The sequence below is a fragment of the Ascaphus truei genome, chromosome 4 (assembly GCF_040206685.1).
Source record: "Ascaphus truei isolate aAscTru1 chromosome 4, aAscTru1.hap1, whole genome shotgun sequence".
NCBI lineage: Eukaryota > Metazoa > Chordata > Amphibia > Anura > Ascaphidae > Ascaphus > Ascaphus truei.
In genome coordinates this window covers 87,355,006-87,375,164 of record NC_134486.1, presented here as the reverse complement: position 1 = coordinate 87,375,164, position 20,159 = coordinate 87,355,006, and the positions used below count along the sequence as shown (strand labels likewise).

At 39.3% G+C, this 20,159-nt stretch overlaps 1 protein-coding gene across 1 annotated transcript in view; it reads left to right on the top strand.

The window, feature by feature from the left end:
* Positions 1-20,159, top strand: part of LOC142492267 (cadherin-23-like) — a 190,680-nt gene that overhangs the window by 44,502 nt on the left and 126,019 nt on the right. Inside the window, exons 4-11 of the mRNA XM_075594937.1 lie at positions 6,327-6,368; positions 8,761-8,844; positions 9,366-9,455; positions 11,211-11,321; positions 12,004-12,117; positions 12,819-12,909; positions 14,926-15,038; positions 15,449-15,622. Coding sequence (XP_075451052.1) covers positions 6,327-6,368; positions 8,761-8,844; positions 9,366-9,455; positions 11,211-11,321; positions 12,004-12,117; positions 12,819-12,909; positions 14,926-15,038; positions 15,449-15,622 — 819 coding nt within the window. The remainder of the gene's footprint in view (positions 1-6,326; positions 6,369-8,760; positions 8,845-9,365; positions 9,456-11,210; positions 11,322-12,003; positions 12,118-12,818; positions 12,910-14,925; positions 15,039-15,448; positions 15,623-20,159) is intronic.

Here is a 20,159-nt window from a genome sequence, read left to right as displayed (position 1 = left end):
ATCATTACATCTACCAGGCGAGCTTTGGCAAACCCCGGGAGTTGTCGCAAGGCCGTCTGTAAAGTCTCTAGGGGCAATGCCATGGGTACTCGGGCCAACGCTACGGCGCGACGAGTGGGAGTGTGGACTTGGCGGGCCCAGTCTCGTATCTCTTGACGGGTGGGTAAAGCCATGGTGATCACAATTTAGGTTCGAGGGGCAACCCAGGTCTAAAATCTCAGCAGAGCCTCCAAATGTAACCCTGCTTCCTATCACTTGGCAAGCGGTTACTCTGTGCTGTGTTACCTGCTGGCTCACAGGGCCTGAGCCTCTGCCACGGAGAGCCCGGGGTCGTTACAATATATATATATATAGGTTCGGTGCAGCACCTCCACCTGCGACAGATCCCGCCAAAGGGGGAGTTAGTCTTCGCAGGACCTCTATACAAGAATTTCTCTCACACGACCATGTTATAAAACCAATCTTGTTTACTGATAAGTCAACCTCACGATACATTACATGCCATGACATTCCAATACGCTGGTACACAACATTTAACACGCCACGGAGGACGTCCACAATTATGCGCCTCGGCGGACGCCAACAATAACTTGCGCCTCGGTGGACGCCAACAGTACTTTCCCCCAATCCCACCACCGGGTGTTCCCACCCCGTGTCCAAATACGTTAATCAGTTCTTTCGCTTCCCACGGCCATGTGTATGTGTAGGGGTGACTGCGCAGCCACTAGGTCTTAGGTGATTGAAAGGGTAGAGTTGGTGCACTTGATGAAACACCTGCCGAGCACTCCGGTGCTCGGAACTGCTACGGTTCTTCAAAAAGAGTCTCTGGGGGGTCCACGCTACGATATGGGGCGCTTCTCCCCGACAGGATAGTCCCGAACACAGCAATAGTTTAGGGGGGGAGGGTAAAGCCGTTACTAAGGGTGTCCCTAGCTCCGCTTGTCTCTACGGGGACTCAGGGCTAACTGGGCCGGGGGCACCTTGACTGCGCCTGGGGGGTACAACCTCCCAGCGCAGTGTCTCCGTCTCCTTGTCTCTCCACGATGCTCTAACTCCACGTGCGCGCAACCACTGCCTATATCTCTGGCAACTCCTCCGCCCATAGGCGAAACGCGCTCACCTGACCCTCCCCGTGGGGGCTGCTGGGTCAAGGGACTGCTCCTTTCCCGCCAATATGTATTCTCCTCCTTCGCGGGCTTCTGCAACTACTCCTTGCAAGCGCAACCTCTCATTACTCGGGGTGAATCAAGAGTCACGGCTACATATGGTAATAATTTAGGTCATAAACATTGTAAACCAAAGAATGAAATATAAAATGAGATGATATACTACAGTGTTTCCCAAACTTTTGAACATTGTGCACCCCGTGCTAGAAAATATTTATTCCGCGAACCTCTAATTAACAAATCTTATTGCCTACTCATAAGACTATTGCTAAGAAAACTGTTTGACTGATCTCAGGCCCCAAACTGCATCTTAGTGTGTGCAGACAGCATGAGTGTTATAGCTTTAATTACTGTGGTGCTTCCCAAGTCATGCCCCACAATGCCTTGCTGCTGTGGACGCAAAGCATTGTGGGAAGCGACTTTGGAAGCTTCTGCTGTAATTGACCGCTACACTACCCACGCTAAGGTGCAGTTTGAGGTGTAACTAAGTGCGCAAAGTGATGTAGGTAGATATAGAGAGAGGGAGAGAGACTCATATAGGTTGAAAGTTCCATGTATGAGTTTCTGATCAGATGGTTAGTACTAGAATGGTGTGATTTCCCCCCCCCCCTTAAATTTGTGATTTATTGTGAAAGTTAAGAAAGTTCACTATGCAACATATCTGCTAAATTACATGTGAAACTTTCCCCAGAATTGAGTGAATTTGGCTGTACATAAAGTCCATGTAAACAATGGTGAAGTGGCCCAAGTTGCTCGAATGTCTTCACATTTGCTGCGCACATTTTGGGCTGAAACCCCCTCCTGCCTGCAAATTTCGCCTGGTTCGCAAACTTTCGTAATAAAATCGCTTAATACAATAACCTATTACCTCGATTTTAATATTAAAGTACAAATAGAGAATCTGTTAAATCAAGTAGATGTAGAAATAGAGATTAAACAAAAACTCAGAGAATACTTCACGCTGAATAAGGGCTCTGTAGAGTCACCAGCAATGTTATGGGAAGCCCATAAGGCGACAATCAGAGGGAATATCATCTCCATAGCATCACATAAGAAAAAAATAAAGCAAAAACTCTATAATGAGCAAGTGGAGAAAGTCCAACTTTTGGAGCAGAAACATAAAACTAATCCCTCGAAAAAACTATTCAAATTGCTAGACAAAACTAGATCTGAACTTAAGCAGACCCAAATGGATGAAGTGGAGAGGGCGTTACGGTGGACCAAACTAAAATATTATGATAAAGGTAATAAAGCCGACCGATTACTCGCCTCCAAATTGCGCGGTATGAGAGCAAAATCCCAAATAACAGCTATTTTGACAAAATCAGGTACGAAGACACATTGTGAGACGCAAATAGCGAACGAATTTTCGGACTATTATAACAAATTATATAACCTAAATTTTCCCAAAAATAAATCATCAGATGCAGAGGCTATCTATACATACTTGGAAGCGTGTAAACTTCCGACACTTTCGGAAAGTAACCTCTCAGACCTAAATAAAGAAATCTCCCTAGAAGAATTGATAGATGCAATTGCCCAATTAAAACCCAACAAAACGCCAGGCCCAGATGGATTCTCCAATCAATACTACAAAAAATTTAAGGCGGTCCTGGCCCCGTATCTACTCGATATGTTTAATGCGTTTCTGGAAGGAACAGTCATCCCACCATTTATGTCTAAAGCTAATTTAGCAATCATACCAAAGGAGGGGAGAGACCCACTACAGTGTGGTAACTATCGCCCCATAGCCCTCCTTAATTCGGATCTAAAACTGTTCAGCAAAATTCTGGCAAATAGACTGACCCCCATACTCCCAAGCCTGATACATATAGATCAAGTCGGGTTTATTTCCGGCAGACAGGCCTCAGACAATACTAGAAAAATTATAGATATAATCGACCATGTACATCTCTCATCCACAAAGGCCATCCTGTTGAGCTTGGATGCGGAAAAAGCATTCGACAGGATTAGGTGGGACTTCCTAGACCAAACCCTACTTAAATATGGATTTCAGGGCCCATATCTAGAAGGTGTAAGAGCCTATACAGATCTCCCACGGCTATAGTGAAACTCCCAGGAGGAGACTCAAACCCTATAAACATAAAGAATGGTACTCGACAGGGATGTCCCTTGTCTCCGCTTCTGTTTGCTCTCTCTATTGAACCCTTGGCAGCAACAATTAGAGACGAAAAAAACATAAATGGAATTGTAATAGGAGAGACAAACTACAAAATATCCCTATTTGCCGACGACATTATCCTAACTCTCGCCAACCCCTTGATTTCACTCCCGAACTTACATTCACAACTAGATAAATTTAGCAAAATATCGGGATATAAAATCAACATGGATAAGTCGGAAGCATTGAACCTAACCCTATCGGATTCTGAAGTCAAATTATTACAAGCAAATTTTAAATATAAGTGGAACTCCACAAAGATCAAATACTTAGGAATCCAAATAACAAGGGAGTATAATACGCTATACAAACATAACTATCCACCATTATTTGAGAAGCTAAAAAAGGACCTCCAGAGCTGGAACGAATACCAGATATCTTGGTTAGGAAGAATAGCCACGATCAAAATGAATATCCTACCAAGGCTCCTGTATTATTTCCAGACTCTTCCTATAGATATTCCAATGCCGGAGCTTAAAAACATACAAAACAGAATTTTCCAATTTATCTGGCAAAATAAAAGACCCAGGGTAGCTAGATCTATTATGCTAGCCCCAAAAGATTGCGGAGGCTTGGCAGTCCCGGATATCATTAAATACTATTTGGCGGCCCAACTCAAACAAGCAATAATTTGGAACAATGATCCAGCCATCAGTTGCTGGGTGGGACTTGAATCTACCTATACAAGACCTCTCTCTCTCCCGGCTGCTATGTGGACCGAGAGGGGAGGAGAGACCTTCTTGGAAACATTAAAACTGGGAGCAATGAAATGTACATGGCGGATATGGTCTAGAAATAAAGATAAATATGGTCTGACAGGCAGTCCAACACTACTAACACCTATATTCTATAACCCTGAATTCTCCCCAGGCTGGCTCCCACAGAGACTCAATAAATTTAAGACGTTAAAGCTGATGGTAGCTGACGACTTTGTAGATAACGGTATAATTCTACCACTCCAGGCGCTGGAGAAGAAACACAAAATCATAAATATACCAGTGTTTGGTTATCTCCAAATTAAGCATTACCTGCAATCAGTCTCCAAAGATTCGGCATTCAAAGATTTAACAAATTTTGAAAGACTGTGTAGGAAAGGATATTACTGTAAAGGGCTGATTTCGGAGATATACTGTATCTGGGTCTGGCGCAATCAGCGGGTTGTTCCCAACATAGCTATATGATCAAATGGGCAGAAGATTTGAATACAGAGATCGATAGAGAAGACTGGGAGGACATTTGGGAGGTAGCTGCAAAAACGTCAATCTGTACCACTATCAAAGAGAATATTTATAAAATTCTATTTCATTGGTACCTAACCCCGAGCAGGCTGGCTAAGATCTTCCCCGGGTTCCCGGATTTGTGCTGGAGGGGATGCGGGCAAAAAGGAGATATGGTTCATATTTGGTGGAGTTGCCCAAAAATTCAGGTATTCTGGGTCATGATACAAAGATTGATCAGAGAGTACTTGGGGGTGGAGGTTGAGGTGGAACCGCTGACCATGGTGCTGGCCAAACCAATAGATGAATTAGGAACGGCAGAAAGTAAGATGATCACTCATGTAATGACAGCTGCCCGCTGTGTTATTGCGGCTGCCTGGAAAAGGTAAATGCACCTTCTAGGCAGAATGTCTTACGGAGACTAAGGGAAATAAAGATGATGGAGCTCCTCACAGCACAGTTGAACCAGAAAACTGACAAATTTCACAAAATTTGGGAAATATGGCCAGGAAACTAGGGACCCCATATAAATAAATACAGAAATACCAGACAAATGGGCTCGTTCTACCCCCCCCCCCCCCCTTCCACCCCTCCCACCCTTCTTTTTCTTCTTTTCTACGTTCTTCTCTTTCCTTTGTTAAGCTCATGAGAGACACGTGTTATATCAATTATTTTATTTCAGATGACGAACTGTTAATGCTCTTTGTTGTATGGACAAGTGACACTGTTAAAACATCATATGTATTCCAAGACTATATATTTGTTATGTCTCTCTAAAACAATAAAAATAAATTGAAATAAAGTACAAATAATATCAAATGAAAGTCCCATGTCAAAGCTCAGTGCTTTAACCCCTAGGAGCATGGGTTACTATGGCAGGCAGGTGCAGCCGCACTGGTGCTACCTTTCCAAAGACTATTTATTGTAATATTAATATCGGAGATTTACAAAGATTAAACACCCCAATGCATACCTACGTTCATTTTTACAACGCCAAAACGGCTTATCCAACGCTCTTACGACGCTTTGCAAAGTTGTATGTGTGTATAATATATATTTATATAATATTATATTATACTACATAATATATTATATTATATATTATGTTATATTAAATATATAATACAGTATATTCACTATATAATTTGTGTGTGCGCTGCATATCTTATTGCCTGCGTAAAATATTTGGTGTATTTTAGCATTAAAAATGCCTTCAGGAACGGAACCTTTAATTTAAACAGAGTTCCAATGGGAAAACGTGTTTCGCTTTACGACGTTTCGCTATCCAACGCCATTTTGAGTAACGCATTCTGTTGGATAACTGAGGACAGCCTGTACAACAGAAAAAGATATGGGTGCTGCAGGCAAAAAAAACCTAGTCAGGGTAACAGCATATAGAACAAGAGGGTTGGAGTAACGCCGGATTGGACCAGCTGGAGGGAGGTGGGTGGTCGTTTTGTGGGTGTGGGGTTATCTGGACTGCTTCTTCTTGTATTTGTACCCCTGATGAAGGTACTAGTCACCGAAACGTTGGATGTTCTATGCCTGTGTTCAGTCATTAAAATGATTGTTTTGCGCTAATCCTATTGCATCTTGTGCTTGGTGTGCTCAGCTACCCTCGTGCTCTATAGATTTACAAAGATGCCATATGGACTTCATATGCTGCCACTTATATAAAAATGGCAATTAGATGTTGATTTTCTAACCTGCTTTTTACTTGTAAAATGTGAGATACTAGTCTATTATTTCTGTTTTTTTCAGGTTGGAGAACTGCGTTATGTTATCAATTGTTTAGGAAATAATGTAAGTGTAACTCTCTTATTGACAGTGATACAGATCTGATTACCTTGTATGGGTGATGTTTTACTAACATCTTTCCAGATGTGGATGCAAAATTAATGTTTGCAAACCTCATCAGTAGCGGCAGTAAAGCTGCAGTCGATGCTACTCCTTGTTTTTTTGAACTGACTAGAGCTGTGTGAAAGGACAATTTTAGGTGTTTTTTTCCCTCCAAAATTCAATTCCCTGCAAAACATTTTGCTAAATCTCGGCTAATAACGTGGCCAGATTACAGTAGTAAGCTTTCAGCACAACAGAGCCAGGCAGTGAGAGAAACATGGCGTGTGCCCTATATAGAATTAGCATTAAGTGAAATTAGAGAATTTCATAATTGAATCTAGGGAATGTTTGCAAATTAGCAAGATAAAGGAAATCTCAAATTCACATTGAGTTAATGCCTGGCAAATCGTCTGCGAACCCTGACTGAGCCGGGGCTTTTTTTTTTTGGCGCCTAAACTAAGGGCCAATTTCGCATTGTTTGCAAAGTCAGATTCCCACGGCAGGTACGCAAGCATCAAGGATGTTGTCCACCCTCGCTGGGTGTGTATAACCTCTTAGGGGCTTATTCTATGACAGCCAAAGTGGCCGAAAGGGCAGTTTTCTGCTGAAATTAACCAGAGTAGCCAATGGGGAAGCTAAGCGCCGAGCAGGCGCGCCCGTCCACTCACGCTGGCCACACACATTGTCGCAATGTGTCTCATCGTGACGAGCATGAGCGCGCAAGCCCGCTCACCCCTTAGGTCCAGATCCACAAGACGGGTGCTAAGATTTAGCGCACCTCAGCTCCATTAAAGCTGCAGTTCAGGCTCATGTTATTTTTTTTTTTTTTTTTAGTTTTTTTTTAACTTCAATAGTTTCATCTGGGCAATCTCTACTTACCTAAAAAAAACTGCATAGCTGCCGGTCAATTCGTTCTCCGTCTATTGATTGGCAAAGTTTGGCGACATCTTTAAATATGGGGAATGTAAATCGTTGCTATAGGAACAAGCATGCTTGTTAAAATAGAATACAAGAAAATTGGTCTTTCAAAGTTGTTGTTTTTTAAAACAGAAAATGCTAAAAGTATTTTTTCTTACTACAGAACTGATTTATTAAAAAAAACCGCACATGCAGGATATTGCCTGAACTGCAGCTTTAATATGAATGAGGCGTGCATCTTTTTGTTAATCTGGGCCTTAGTCTTCAGTCTCCTGAAAAATGTAACAAGTCACTCATAAGAGAATCAATAGATTGAGGACTATATCATATGATTATAAACTTTATGGGATTTATTTAGCATATTATATACGCAGGGGTGCGCAATCTTTCCCTGCTGAGCCCCCCTGCCTTCTTCCCTCACTGCTCGCGCCTCCCCCTCCCTTACCTTCTCTCCAACTCTCCGGCGTCAAATGACGCTGCGGGGGTCGCGTGACGTCATGTTGCCATGCCAACGTGATGTCACGTGACCCTGTGGCGTCATTTGACTCTGCGTTGCCATGGCGATGCGTCGCTGAAAAGACAATATATGTGAAGTTGCAGAGGCCTCACGCGATCCCCCGGCATTAATTTAAATGCTTTGGGGAAAGAGCGCGGGGCCTCTGCAACCGCAGCGCCACCCCTGAAAAATCTTGCGGCCCTCCTCGGGGGCGCGCCCCCCCAGTTTGCGCACCCGTTATATAGTATAGGTAATTTGAAATAAAAAACTTCATACATTGTTGCGCAAATTCCTCTGTTTCTTAATGGTTAAGTACAGTAGCTATAGCGAATGTGCGTGTTACTTTCAGGAAAGAAAATACATTGTATAAAATAAGTAGAAATAGCCCTGTTAGTCCAGTTGCAATAGTGCAGAGGAAATGATTACCTCACTATAAGGTGATACCTCTTTTTTTTTTATCTCGACTAACATTTTATATTTTAAGACAAGCTTTCGAGAGTTTTCTCTCTTTGTACATCAGAAATGCTGACCCGAGGAAGAGAGGAGAGCTCTCAAAAGCTTGTCTTAAAATATCAATTTTTAGTCAAAATAAAAAAGGTATCACCTAATAAGGAGGTACTCATTTACTCTGCACTGTTGTTTTGGCCTAAAGTTATCATGCTATGTTAATTGAACTACTTTAAAGCAAACAATTTAAATTCAAAACATGATTTATTCTATTTTTTGCTGTAAATTCCTACTGGGCAACATAGTAATAAAATTCTGTTTTTAATTTTGACGATCATAGTTTTGGAGACAAAACGCAAACAGTTTTTTGGATATCATGGGGTGTGTTGAAAAAGATGCTCTGACATTGTTAATCTGCGCTTTTCAAAAACATGTAAGAACAGAACCTTAATTAACATATAGTCTATTAATCTATGCATTTTTATTTTGATTAAGAACACACGTCGTCAGATGCTCAAAGATAAGAATGATAACGCGCCTGTATTTGTACAGCACAGTTACAGCCTCTTGCTGCTAGAGGTAAGGCATCGTTTTAAGAATACTTTTTTTTATCCCTTTTAGTAAGTACAATTAGTTGAGGACTTTATATATTTTATTTACATACATGCCAAATAGTTCTTCCCATTATACCTATGGATATGAACTTTGCCCTGGAATAAAAAATATTTTGCACCCGCTTCAAAAAGTACAGTAAACGTTTTATGCATCACTCACAAAGCTCTGGCCTCAGTCTCATATATTAATAAGTTATAGCTACCTATTGTAAGAACAGTAGGTTAAGAATATACTGTATATGCTATTTGTCCTATTCAGGGATAATTAATTACATTTTTATGCCCAAAAATAGTTATGTTGTTGTTTCCATACTCACATATTTAATTATAATTCATTATTTATATTGTATTCAACTTTTGTACCCATCTTTAAAGTTGACCTTGATAGTCCAGATAATGCTGAAGGTTATTCAGATTGGATTTTACGGTAGAAACAGGAATAAGTAAGCATGACCTAATTACTGAATGTGTACATTTCCTTCCTAGACAACCGAAGTATACAGTACAATACTAAAAGTGGAAGCCATAGACAAAGATGTATCTCCTCATTTCAAAATGATTACGTACAGTCTTTCGGTAAGCATTTTACATATACTTCAGGGGGTCCTGAACCAATAAAATATCCTAATCGGAAAAAATGGTTATAAGAAACAAGTACGTTCGAAATCGTCAATACAGTATAGAAAATAAGAAGTAAAAAAACACAGTAAAACATTAAACATACCTAGGCTTTCTCAATGTGGGCCTAGATTGCCAATGGTACATTACTTACTCCCCTTCATTACCTTTGTGGTTAACTGCTAAGGAAATGAAGGGGTTAACCCCTCCCACTACCCCCAAGGAGGGCTAAACACTAGGGTCACTAGGCAACAACACCCATCACCCACCCACCGACCCCACCAACAAGTGTCTCCCCTCCCCCCACACACAGTAATGGGCAATAGCCCTATTAGCCAAATCTGGCTAATAGCGCTTTAGCCCATTGAAAAGCAATAAAAAATACAAATTACAATAAAATACAAGTTACATTACAATAAAATATACAAACACTAGCCATTTAATTAATTGATTGTCACTGTGGTTACCTATGTCCTCAATGGGAACACAGATACCCTCATTGGCAATCAATGGACACACTATAATAAATAAATGTGCAACTTACTCTTGCCGGGATTAAGGCTCATCCTCTTCCTCATCCTCTTCTGCTTCATCAATCACCTCAACTTGAACCGAAACAATGCATCCTCAATTTGATCCAAAGCAATGTATCCTCAACTTGATCCGAAGCAATGCATCCTCAACTTGACCTGAAGCAATGCATCCTCAACTTGACCCAAAGAAATGCACCTTCAACTTGCATAAAAATTTAAAAAACATAAAACTCAATCCCTGCTTGATGGCCAAAAATATTAAAAACCAAAAAAACATAAAAAAATTATTAAATTCGAGTAAAATAAACCCAATCTTTCTTTCTTAAAGATGTCTTCTTTTCTTCCGGTCTTGTCTTCTGGTCTTCCAGTAGGTGTTGACGCGTTATCTCCTTCCTGTCAAATGTGATGTGACAGGCCTTATATAAGGTCTGTGATGTCTCACATTTGACAGGCACTTGGAACATCCACCAAACGAATTAGTGGATGTACCATGTGAACAGCTATCAGGTTTGGCTGAGAATGGAATGCATTCACATGGTGCATCCACCAATCCTATCCTTGCTACATTTGTACCTGACACAGTTAAATTACATATGTTTAGCAACAGATCATTAACCGCAGTGATTCCCAGTCTGTTGTTTCCCAGTCTGTGGTCCATGCTGCCGCACTGGTCCATAGATAGTGCTCTTCTGGTATACGGGACAGGAGACATAGCTCCCAGTCTTTATTATTTCTGTGTTGGGGCATGATTTGTGGGATTGTGTATTTGGAGGGGGGGAATTAGTGATTTTGTGTTTAAAGGATGAGACTGAATGCTGAAATAACGTGCTATGTCATAAGACACCTTCCAGCGTTGGAAGACACTATTCTCTTGAATGGGCCATAAGGTGTCTACCAGTGCCGGGAGATGTCTTATGGAAAAGCACTGCTTAGTAAATATGGCCAATAATGTATTCTAATCCCCATGCATGGAAAGATTGGGAACTGGGAAATGCTCTTACTGATACTTAAATATCCTCTGATAATTTTTCTTCATACTTTTATCAACTTTTCTGCTGACCATTGAGCACACACACAGTATTTGTGTTGAATGAGCACACAGCTCGGAAGCACGTGGGAATACACAAACATTTGTCATCTGTTTGAGTCATATCAGAAATCTTTTCATTCTATTGCATAGGGACTAAACGCTGATTATTTCCAAATAAAGCCCAGTGATGGGGTCATAACTTTGGCTAAAGTCTTAGAGTTCTGCAAACTAAACAACTACACTCTAACCGTTAAAGCAGAGGTAAGAATAGCAAGAATAAGTATCAAAGCAATTTTTATGTCATATGTCTATATTAGCCTTTTTTTCTTTCGTTAAAAAATTAGCAAAACAGCAAAGTTTGGCAAAAATAATTGCCAAGCATTGAAAGTCAATGTGCAGGTTACATGACCCTTTATATACAGCTATTTTTGCTACATTTCCATGCAAAGTGGCGAAATTCTGGTGAAAATCTGCAAAAATCATGCAATTTAAGTTTGTGTACATTATTGGCCAAAACTGCAAATTTTAGAACAAATCCCCAAAAGTTTGGCTAAGTATTTTTTTTAAACATGCACACATCTCTAAAGTCGATCCTCTTGAATTTATGCATTTTGGAATCTGCTTGTGGGCTGGTGATAACAGCAACATAATTCCACAATAAACATGTTGGTTCGAATTGACAGAGGACAGAGGATGCAAATTATTGGTTGCTCAAATTGTGTTCTTCCGATATGCTGATATCCTTACTGTACTATATTAAAACAAGCTTTCTGTTATCACTATTGAGCTTCCTTTTGGTAGTACCCAAATTGTCACTCTTGCAGTTTAATCAATAACTCATTGTTTTTGTATCTGCTTTACTTTGTGCATAACTTTTAAGTTTTCACCTTTTATTGTTGTTCTCTTCTTTCTCTCCATATTCAAACACATTGAATATGTATAGGACCCAAACGGTAAATACAGCACAGTGCCATTGCTAATAGACATCAAGGATGTGGATACCATGAACCCTCATTTTATTCACCCCCTGTACAAAACCTCCATTTTAGAAAACCATGTAAGTTAATTATTTCATTCAATATATTCATCCCAGTCTAGCTGGCCAAGTATATTACGGCTATTCTGTGTAGGTTATAGGGACAGGTGTCCAAACAGATCATCATTAAAATGCTGGTGATTAAAAGACAGTTAAGCACTCTGTGCTGCTCAATGTTTTTTTTTTGCATATGTTTTCCTTTTTTACCTTGCTGGTTCAAGGGTTCCCGCAGAGTTCAACAGCGCTTAAAAAAAGAACATCTCCAGAGCAAGAATATTTTACCACTAGAACCATAGGATTTCTACTGAATACAGTGACCATATTTGTTGTTTTTTTTGCCAGATTCTCACAAAAATTAAAAGGTAAATTTACCAGTCTCGCTGGGTTTTATAGAGCTGAGAGAATTATGGCTGAGCTCTGTGTGAACCCCCAAATTCAATAAGGTAAAAAATGTGAAGTTCTGGTTGGTAAACTGTCTAAAAGAACAATGTAAGCTGTTATTTGTTCGATATTTTTAATACACATGATGTATTGATCATATTCACCTTCACCAACATCATGTGCATTCAGGATTACTTCATGAATACTGGAGGAGTCTATAAAGTAACACGGTGTAACAGCATCCAGCACTCCAGTATAAGGGTCCATCAGCATTTGACTTGATTGTGCATTGTTTTATTTAATGATATTCAATTATATTCTGTCGTGGATTCAATTTCTAGAGTGGTAATCTGTCTACTCTCCCAGAGGAAATAAAAGCAATTGATGGCGATGTCGGTATTAATGAGCCAATATACTACTCTATCAACAATGGTAAGTCCTTCAGCAATGAGTAACAAGCGCCTGGTTATGGTCCCAAGTAACAGTAAGTGCCTGACGAGTTTCTAAGACAGAGGGAAAAGAGCAACATGTTTAGTGTCGATGTGTTTTCAACTGTGTAGCAATGGCAAGGATGTGTGTACGTCCCATTCCGATAGTGAATGTCTGGCTACTGTATATAATAACAAATAGGAAAGCATAAGACAGAGCTCTGATTTTTTTGAAAGGTTAATTGCCCGTGTTCTCCTCAAATGTATTTTTGGAGGGATTGTGGGCCATCTTTACTAAGCAGTCTTCTACCATAAACACATCCTGATGATGGAAGACACCCAACAGTCCATCGAAGTCAATGGGCTTTGAGTTGTCTCCCAGTAGCAGAAGGCGTGTTATGACAGAACACGGGTATATAATGTACGAGCATGAACCATTAAAGCTGCAGTTCAAGCAGTATCCTGCATGTGTGTCTTTTTTAATAAATCAGTTCTGTATTAAGCAAAATACTTTTAGCATTTTCTGTTTTAAAAACAACAACTTTGAAAGACCAATTTTCTTGTATTCTATTTTAACAAGCATGTTTGTTACTATAGCAACAATTTGCTAAGGCACAGCCCCTTCATGTCCTGTCACAAGCCCTAGCACACCCCTTTGTGAGCTCTCCTCTCCCTCTTGCACATGTCAGTGGAGAGCTCATGAATATTCATAATCATTTCACTCACACTGAAAAAGGGGGCGTTTAGCAGACACCAACTTGTAATGATGTCACCAATCTTCACTGATCAATCAAAGGAGAAGGGATTGACCTGCAGCTTTGATCTTCAGTAGGTAAGTTGGTATTACACACATTTAACTATTGAAGTAAAAAAACAACACTTAAAAAAAAAAAAAACGGCAGCTTGAACTGCAGCTTTAAGATGCCGAGGTGCATATTTACCGAGCGGTGACATCTCAAAAGACATACACCTTACAGCCCACACACCACACCCTGCTTTTGTCAGTGACACATTTTAGCGTAGCCATTAAATCTTCATAAAACAGGATTTTTTAAAATAAAAAGTACTAAAGGATTTAAAAAAAAAAAAAAAACCATCCCGCATTTGACAAGATAAAAATCAGGCCTAAAAAGACCACCTAAGTGTGGTTGCAACTTTAATGTAGCAGACCATCTTAAACTGCACAATTTTAAGTCTCCCAATACAACTGTATACTGTAACTAGTGCCATCTATATAAATATATAGTTACATTTGACATGTTACAAGAATAAAATAGAAATAGCAGTGTTACCCCAGTTGCGATAGTGCAGAGTGAAGGAGTACTTCAGTATTCGGTGATACCTTCTTTTATTCCAAATAAAAAAAGGTATCACCTAATACTGAAGTACGCCTTCACTCTGCATGCTATATGTTCAAGCAAATGTTACCATGTGAGAAACTTCTTTGTTGAAGGTTTACAATCTCTTAAAATACATGGGAATACAATCTCAGTACAGTACCATTAGCAACATTACTGGACGACTGATCAGTGGTATTTTAAGGGGCCCATCACTTCACCCATTATTTCTATATGGTGTTGTCATCTCATCAATCCCTAGCCATATATTGAATTTTCAAATAAAAAGGGGGTATTTTTAAGGTATTTCCTTCTTCGGTGCCGATTAGTCTCTCCCTGGACTGACAAACCATTACTATTCCTAATAATTGAACAAAGTGCAAGATTTGAGAGTTCTGTAAATTATCATTTACACTTCCAATGTTTCGCAATTAGTGTGGTAGGTTCTTCAGCAACCACATTACTTTGTTTGCTTATACTCTTTTGTCACCTTTTGACAACTGTCCTTTATATTATATGTTTCCAGTCCTTGTCTTAATCATTTAGACGATCCTCCATGATTGCCAGCATTCCTTCCATCCTCTCTGTGTATCTAATAATTATTTGTCTGATTAAGAGAAACTATGTGACTTTTGTACCATAAACACCACAAGATGGGTGATATTTAGTATGTTCTTTTTCAGTTTACCCTTCTGAGTACAGGAGAGTTCTTTCCATTAACCATCACGATGGAGTGATTTCCCTGAACAGCACATTAGACAGAGAAACGATCTCTCTTATCACAGTGGAAATTAAGGTATTTTCCATGTACCTTTACATTTCTAATTCAGTGAAATGAAGATGTTACAATACGCACAATATGGATTTTTGTGTAAATACTGTATTGGTGACTACTCTATTGAGTGTCGCGGTATTTTCTTAGACCATTATGGAAGCAGCGGGCACTCATAGACCTTCATAAGGGCAATATTTTGATCATTATTTATTTATTTATAACAGCATTTATATAGCGCCCTTAGCCAGGACGTTGTACATTAGTTAATAAAACGTGGGAAATTATGATACTCTGCCCCCGGCTTTTTTAATGCTCATGTATTCTTTTGAAAAACTCATAAAGGGATTTCTTCCATGCCTTGGGTTCACCAATACTGTATAGTTTTGTAAAGCTCTGTCTGAGTACTGCTTCAGCTATTTGTATTTTCATAGGCTACTCAACAAGACAACGACTTTAAAAGCACAGATACTGTGGTACTAATCAGTATCCTGGATGAAAATGACAACCCTCCTCAATTTTCCCTTCCCCTTTATGAGTCCTGCCTTCCTGAAAACTCACCTGCTGGATCAACAGTTCTTATGGTTACAGCCACTGACAAGGATGAGGTACAATGAATTACCTGTGGTATCTGAAGTTTGAACAGAAGCTGTAATGTGCTAGGAAATTACTATTATGATGTAGAAACAAGCAGGAAGGCCTTAACATTACACTTTGTATTTTACTTTGTACACCATAAGTTTTCCCATAGATGCATTTAATTAAATGATGAAGATGGGTCTGAATCACAAGTAGGACAGCTACCGTATAATTCAGTGCTGAGAGGTGCACAGTGATGCACCTGGATTAAGGAGACATTGAAGCAGAATACATGGTGGATGCCATATTATTGACGATCACTCCAGAAGAGAGTAACATAAGTGTTTCACATCCAATAACATGAAACTGGTCAAAATGTAACATAGTATGGGGAGGTTCTTGAAAAATATGAGGTTCGGTTTTATATTATTGTAATGTAAAGATTCTGGATTCAGCCAATTACTTGTACACCCTGAGTCAGTAAACAGTTTTAGAGATGTAATCACAAAGGGGTTTTACTTAGCTTCGGTTATGTTCTCAGGTACAGATTCCACAGCTAAACAGCATACAAGAAGAAAACACTCCAAACACCGGGGGAAGCCCCAATCAGTCTAGTCAGATCCAGAGAGAGCAAGGGGAATTCTTGGCCAGGCACCTGCACGGTCCATGGAGAAGATTCTGACACAATCCCAGCCTAGGCTCTTATTTATAGCATATTTTGTTAGGCTTCCTCCAATCAATGATGAGTGTTGTAGCAAAAATGCATACTTAGGCTTAGTCTGTAGTGAAAGCGAGCACGAGTATTCCTCTATGTGGACTGTAGGTTTTTGGAAAGCGAGCGAGGGGGTAGGCGCGGTCATGACATGTGGAGGCGTGTCAAGGAAGTGTCATGCATGAGAACACGCCTTTAGCAAATAATAAAATGCACAAAGCCATGCAATAACAGAAGGAGTTTGCAGAAATATATATACGCTATGTCATGAATGAGAACACGCCTTTAGCAAATAATAAAATGCATAATGCCATGCAATTTACAGAAGTATTCTGCAAACATATATATATACACTATGTCATGCATGAAAACATGCCTTGTAAAACATTTTTTTTCAATAAAATGTGATGAATTGAAATAAGCATTGTACACTACAATTTTTTTTAAACAATTATATACAAGTAATGGACAATACATCAGAAATTTCTCTCCATAAATTATCATTGATATTTCTGTCATGGTATGAATTAAAGGTTCACATTTGTAAACCTCAGAAATAAAATATTCAATAGTTGAGTTGTCAATATTCTCACAGCAAGCAAGCACAACAACTGACAAAGTAATTTGAACAGTATCCAAGTAGAATAGCTTACTAAATTTTCATTGGCTGTAAGCCGCTCACATGACCAGGCTGTCTCGCTGCAATAGCAAACAAGTTTGTCTTCTCTGCTTTTGGTATCCTTGTATCTCACGTGCAAGCTCGCGCTCTCTATGGCCATGCGCTTTGGAATTCACACGTTTGTTTGTAGCGTGAGCTATGTACAGTAGCTCACTCCATATCTTGCACTATGGACAAGACCTTAAGCTGATGAGTTATGCTTCCTTTGTAGTAAACAACTCTATATATGGTAGCAAACATGTGACAGAGAGAGCTCGGCTTACCCAAAGCACATGTTATGGCATACTTAAGCTGATGAGTGGAACTTTCCCATACAATTATATACTACAGTAGGAACGATTGTAAAGCCCGCATCTAGAGTTCTGTAGCCTGCTATTGAATGCATAGAGCAGTCTCAAATGATAAATTGTAGTGAAGCATTTGCCAAATATATGGGTAAGGCAAAAATTTTTTTAAATCAGAGACAGAACATGAAACACAGACAGAGCTCAGTGCTACATCCATTGACACAAATACACAGTACAGTGCCTAAATATATATATATATATATATACCATAATACTGAGTTAAGTTATTGTGAGTAAAAAAAGTGACAAAAACCCTCCACAGGAAAGCAAATATGCAAATACAACTGTATGCTCTGCATGTCTTAGGCAGGTCTGCAACCCCGCCTTTCCCCATCATCACCCAGCATACAGCACTTCCACTGCAGCAAGGGAAGTGCTGTATGCTGGGTGATGATGGGGAAAGGCGGGGTTACAGACCTGCCTAAGACATGCAGATGAGCATACAGTTGTATTTGCATATATATATATATATATATATATTTATATATATATATATATATATATGGAAACACAAAAAAGAAAACCTCTAAAGTAGCACTCAGACAAATGTTTGCAAAGAATAAAAGGGGTACTTTAATTAAATTTGAAAAAAATAACAGACATACAAACAACTAACTGGAGAGCCTGCCTGACTAACGAATAAAGAGAAAACCAATGGACAGGAAAAAGCAAAAAAGCATAGAATGCAACACAAAATAATAGACCCAAAAAAATTAAAATATGATGCCCTTAAGAAACTGGCTTTCTGTGGGAACAAAAGTTCCCGCAACAAAGCAATATATACCGGCCGGTCACCACATGTATAAAAGACTAAAGAACATCACAGGTCTACATATATAAGCATAAAGAAATACACAAAAAATAACGTAAGTGTTATGCTGATAGCAGTAAAAAATGTCACTAGCAAAGTATAAACCTATTGCAACTCAGGTGATGCTAGGGCAAAGGAGACATATAAGTATGTATATTTAGTGACCCAAATACATATATTAAAGCAGATGGGAAACAAAAAACAGGGAGGGATAAAATAACCCAAGATACTCAGCTCCTTGATGTAAAGATACTGCATACATAGATCAGCACAGCACAGTCCACTGAGAAAGTCCAAAGATATAGGACTTGATTAGTTGTCCAAAATAGGGCAAAGGCAGGCAGGATCAACAGCAGCAAAATTTAAAATTAGCCCACTAAATATATATATATATATCTTTTGAATAAATGGTCTTTTAGTTTAACTCTTTGGCCAAAGTGTTGTAAGCCCTTGAGCCCCTCAAAGGCAGACCACGTCTCAAGGGTCCTAACACTAATATGAATTCTTAATAACCTGTACATTACCTGGAAGAATAATTTATAATAAATCTGTCAAAATTAGTTGCATATTTCCAAGTCTGATTGAAGCTCTTATTAACCTGTACATTACCAGGAAAAGCACTCTGTATTAGATTTGTCGCAATCAAACTGCATGCAAGTTCCCATGAATGTGGAAGGTGAAATGGAGTGAGCTTTAACCATTTAAAAGTGGGAGGGGGTGAGCTTCAAACCTGGGAAGGAGGAGCCACCCTCCAAATCAGCTGGGAACAGCTGAACAGAATTGCAAAACATACAGAACCCTATAAGCTCATATTGAACCACCAAAATAACCACAATATATATGCGAATAAGTGTCAAAGAGGAGTGCTCCCGAGCATGGCAATATATATTTAAAACCAGAGACAGAACATGAAACACAGACATGTATGTTTTGCAATTCTGTTCAGCTGTTCCCAGCTGATTTGGAGGGTGGCTCCTCCTTCCCAGGTTTGGGAAACACAAATCTAATACAGAGTGCTTTTCCTGGTATTATACAGGTTAATAAGAGCTTCAATCAGACTTAGAACTATGCAACTCATTTTGACAGATTTATTATAAATCATTCTTCCTGGTAATGTACAGGTTATTAAGATTTTATATTAGTGTTAGGACCCTTGAGACGTGGTCTGCCTTGGAGGGGTTCAAGGGCTTACAACACTTTGGCCAAAGAGTTAAACTAAAAGATAATTTTATTCAAAAGATATATATATATATATATATATATATATATATATATATAGGCACTGTACTGTGTATTTGTGTCAATGAATGTAGCACTGAGCTCTGTCTGTGTTTCATGTTCTGTCTCTGATTTTAAATATATATTGCCATGCTGAGTAGCACTCCTCTTTGACACTTATGCGCATATATATATGTTGTGGTTATTTTGGGGGTTCAATATGAGCTTATAGGGGTCCTGTATGTTTTGTAAGGCAAAAGAAAGCCATAGGAAACAAATATTCAAACTAGAGATCTAGTAGGCTAGTTTAGTTGGGGTTCTCACATGTTGTCACTGCATTTGAAGAAGGCACACCCATTTGGAATCCATGTGTCTGTTCTTTATGGCTTTGAGCAAGTTACTTTTAAATGTCTCAGTGCCTCAGGTACCAAAAATTAGAGTGTCAGCACTATAGTACAGGGTCCTGAGAAATTCAGGGCCATATTTAGTAAGTGGTGCAAAGTGAGATACTTGGCACCAAAACACCTTACTTTTCACTTTAATGTGTCATGAGGTGTCTTATGAAACAGAGCTGCTCAGTATGGGGCTTTTTATACCATCAGCATTAGACAAGATAAAACATATGAAATGTACGTTTTATAGTTTTGTTAAAAACATAAGATTTTTGAAAAACTTACTGGCCTGATATGTAGATCTAAAAATGTCTACTGGATAAAAGAGTACCGTACTTGAGTATAAGTTGATGCCTTTTTTATTTCGACTAACAATAGATGTTAGACAAGCTTTCAACTTCCTCAGG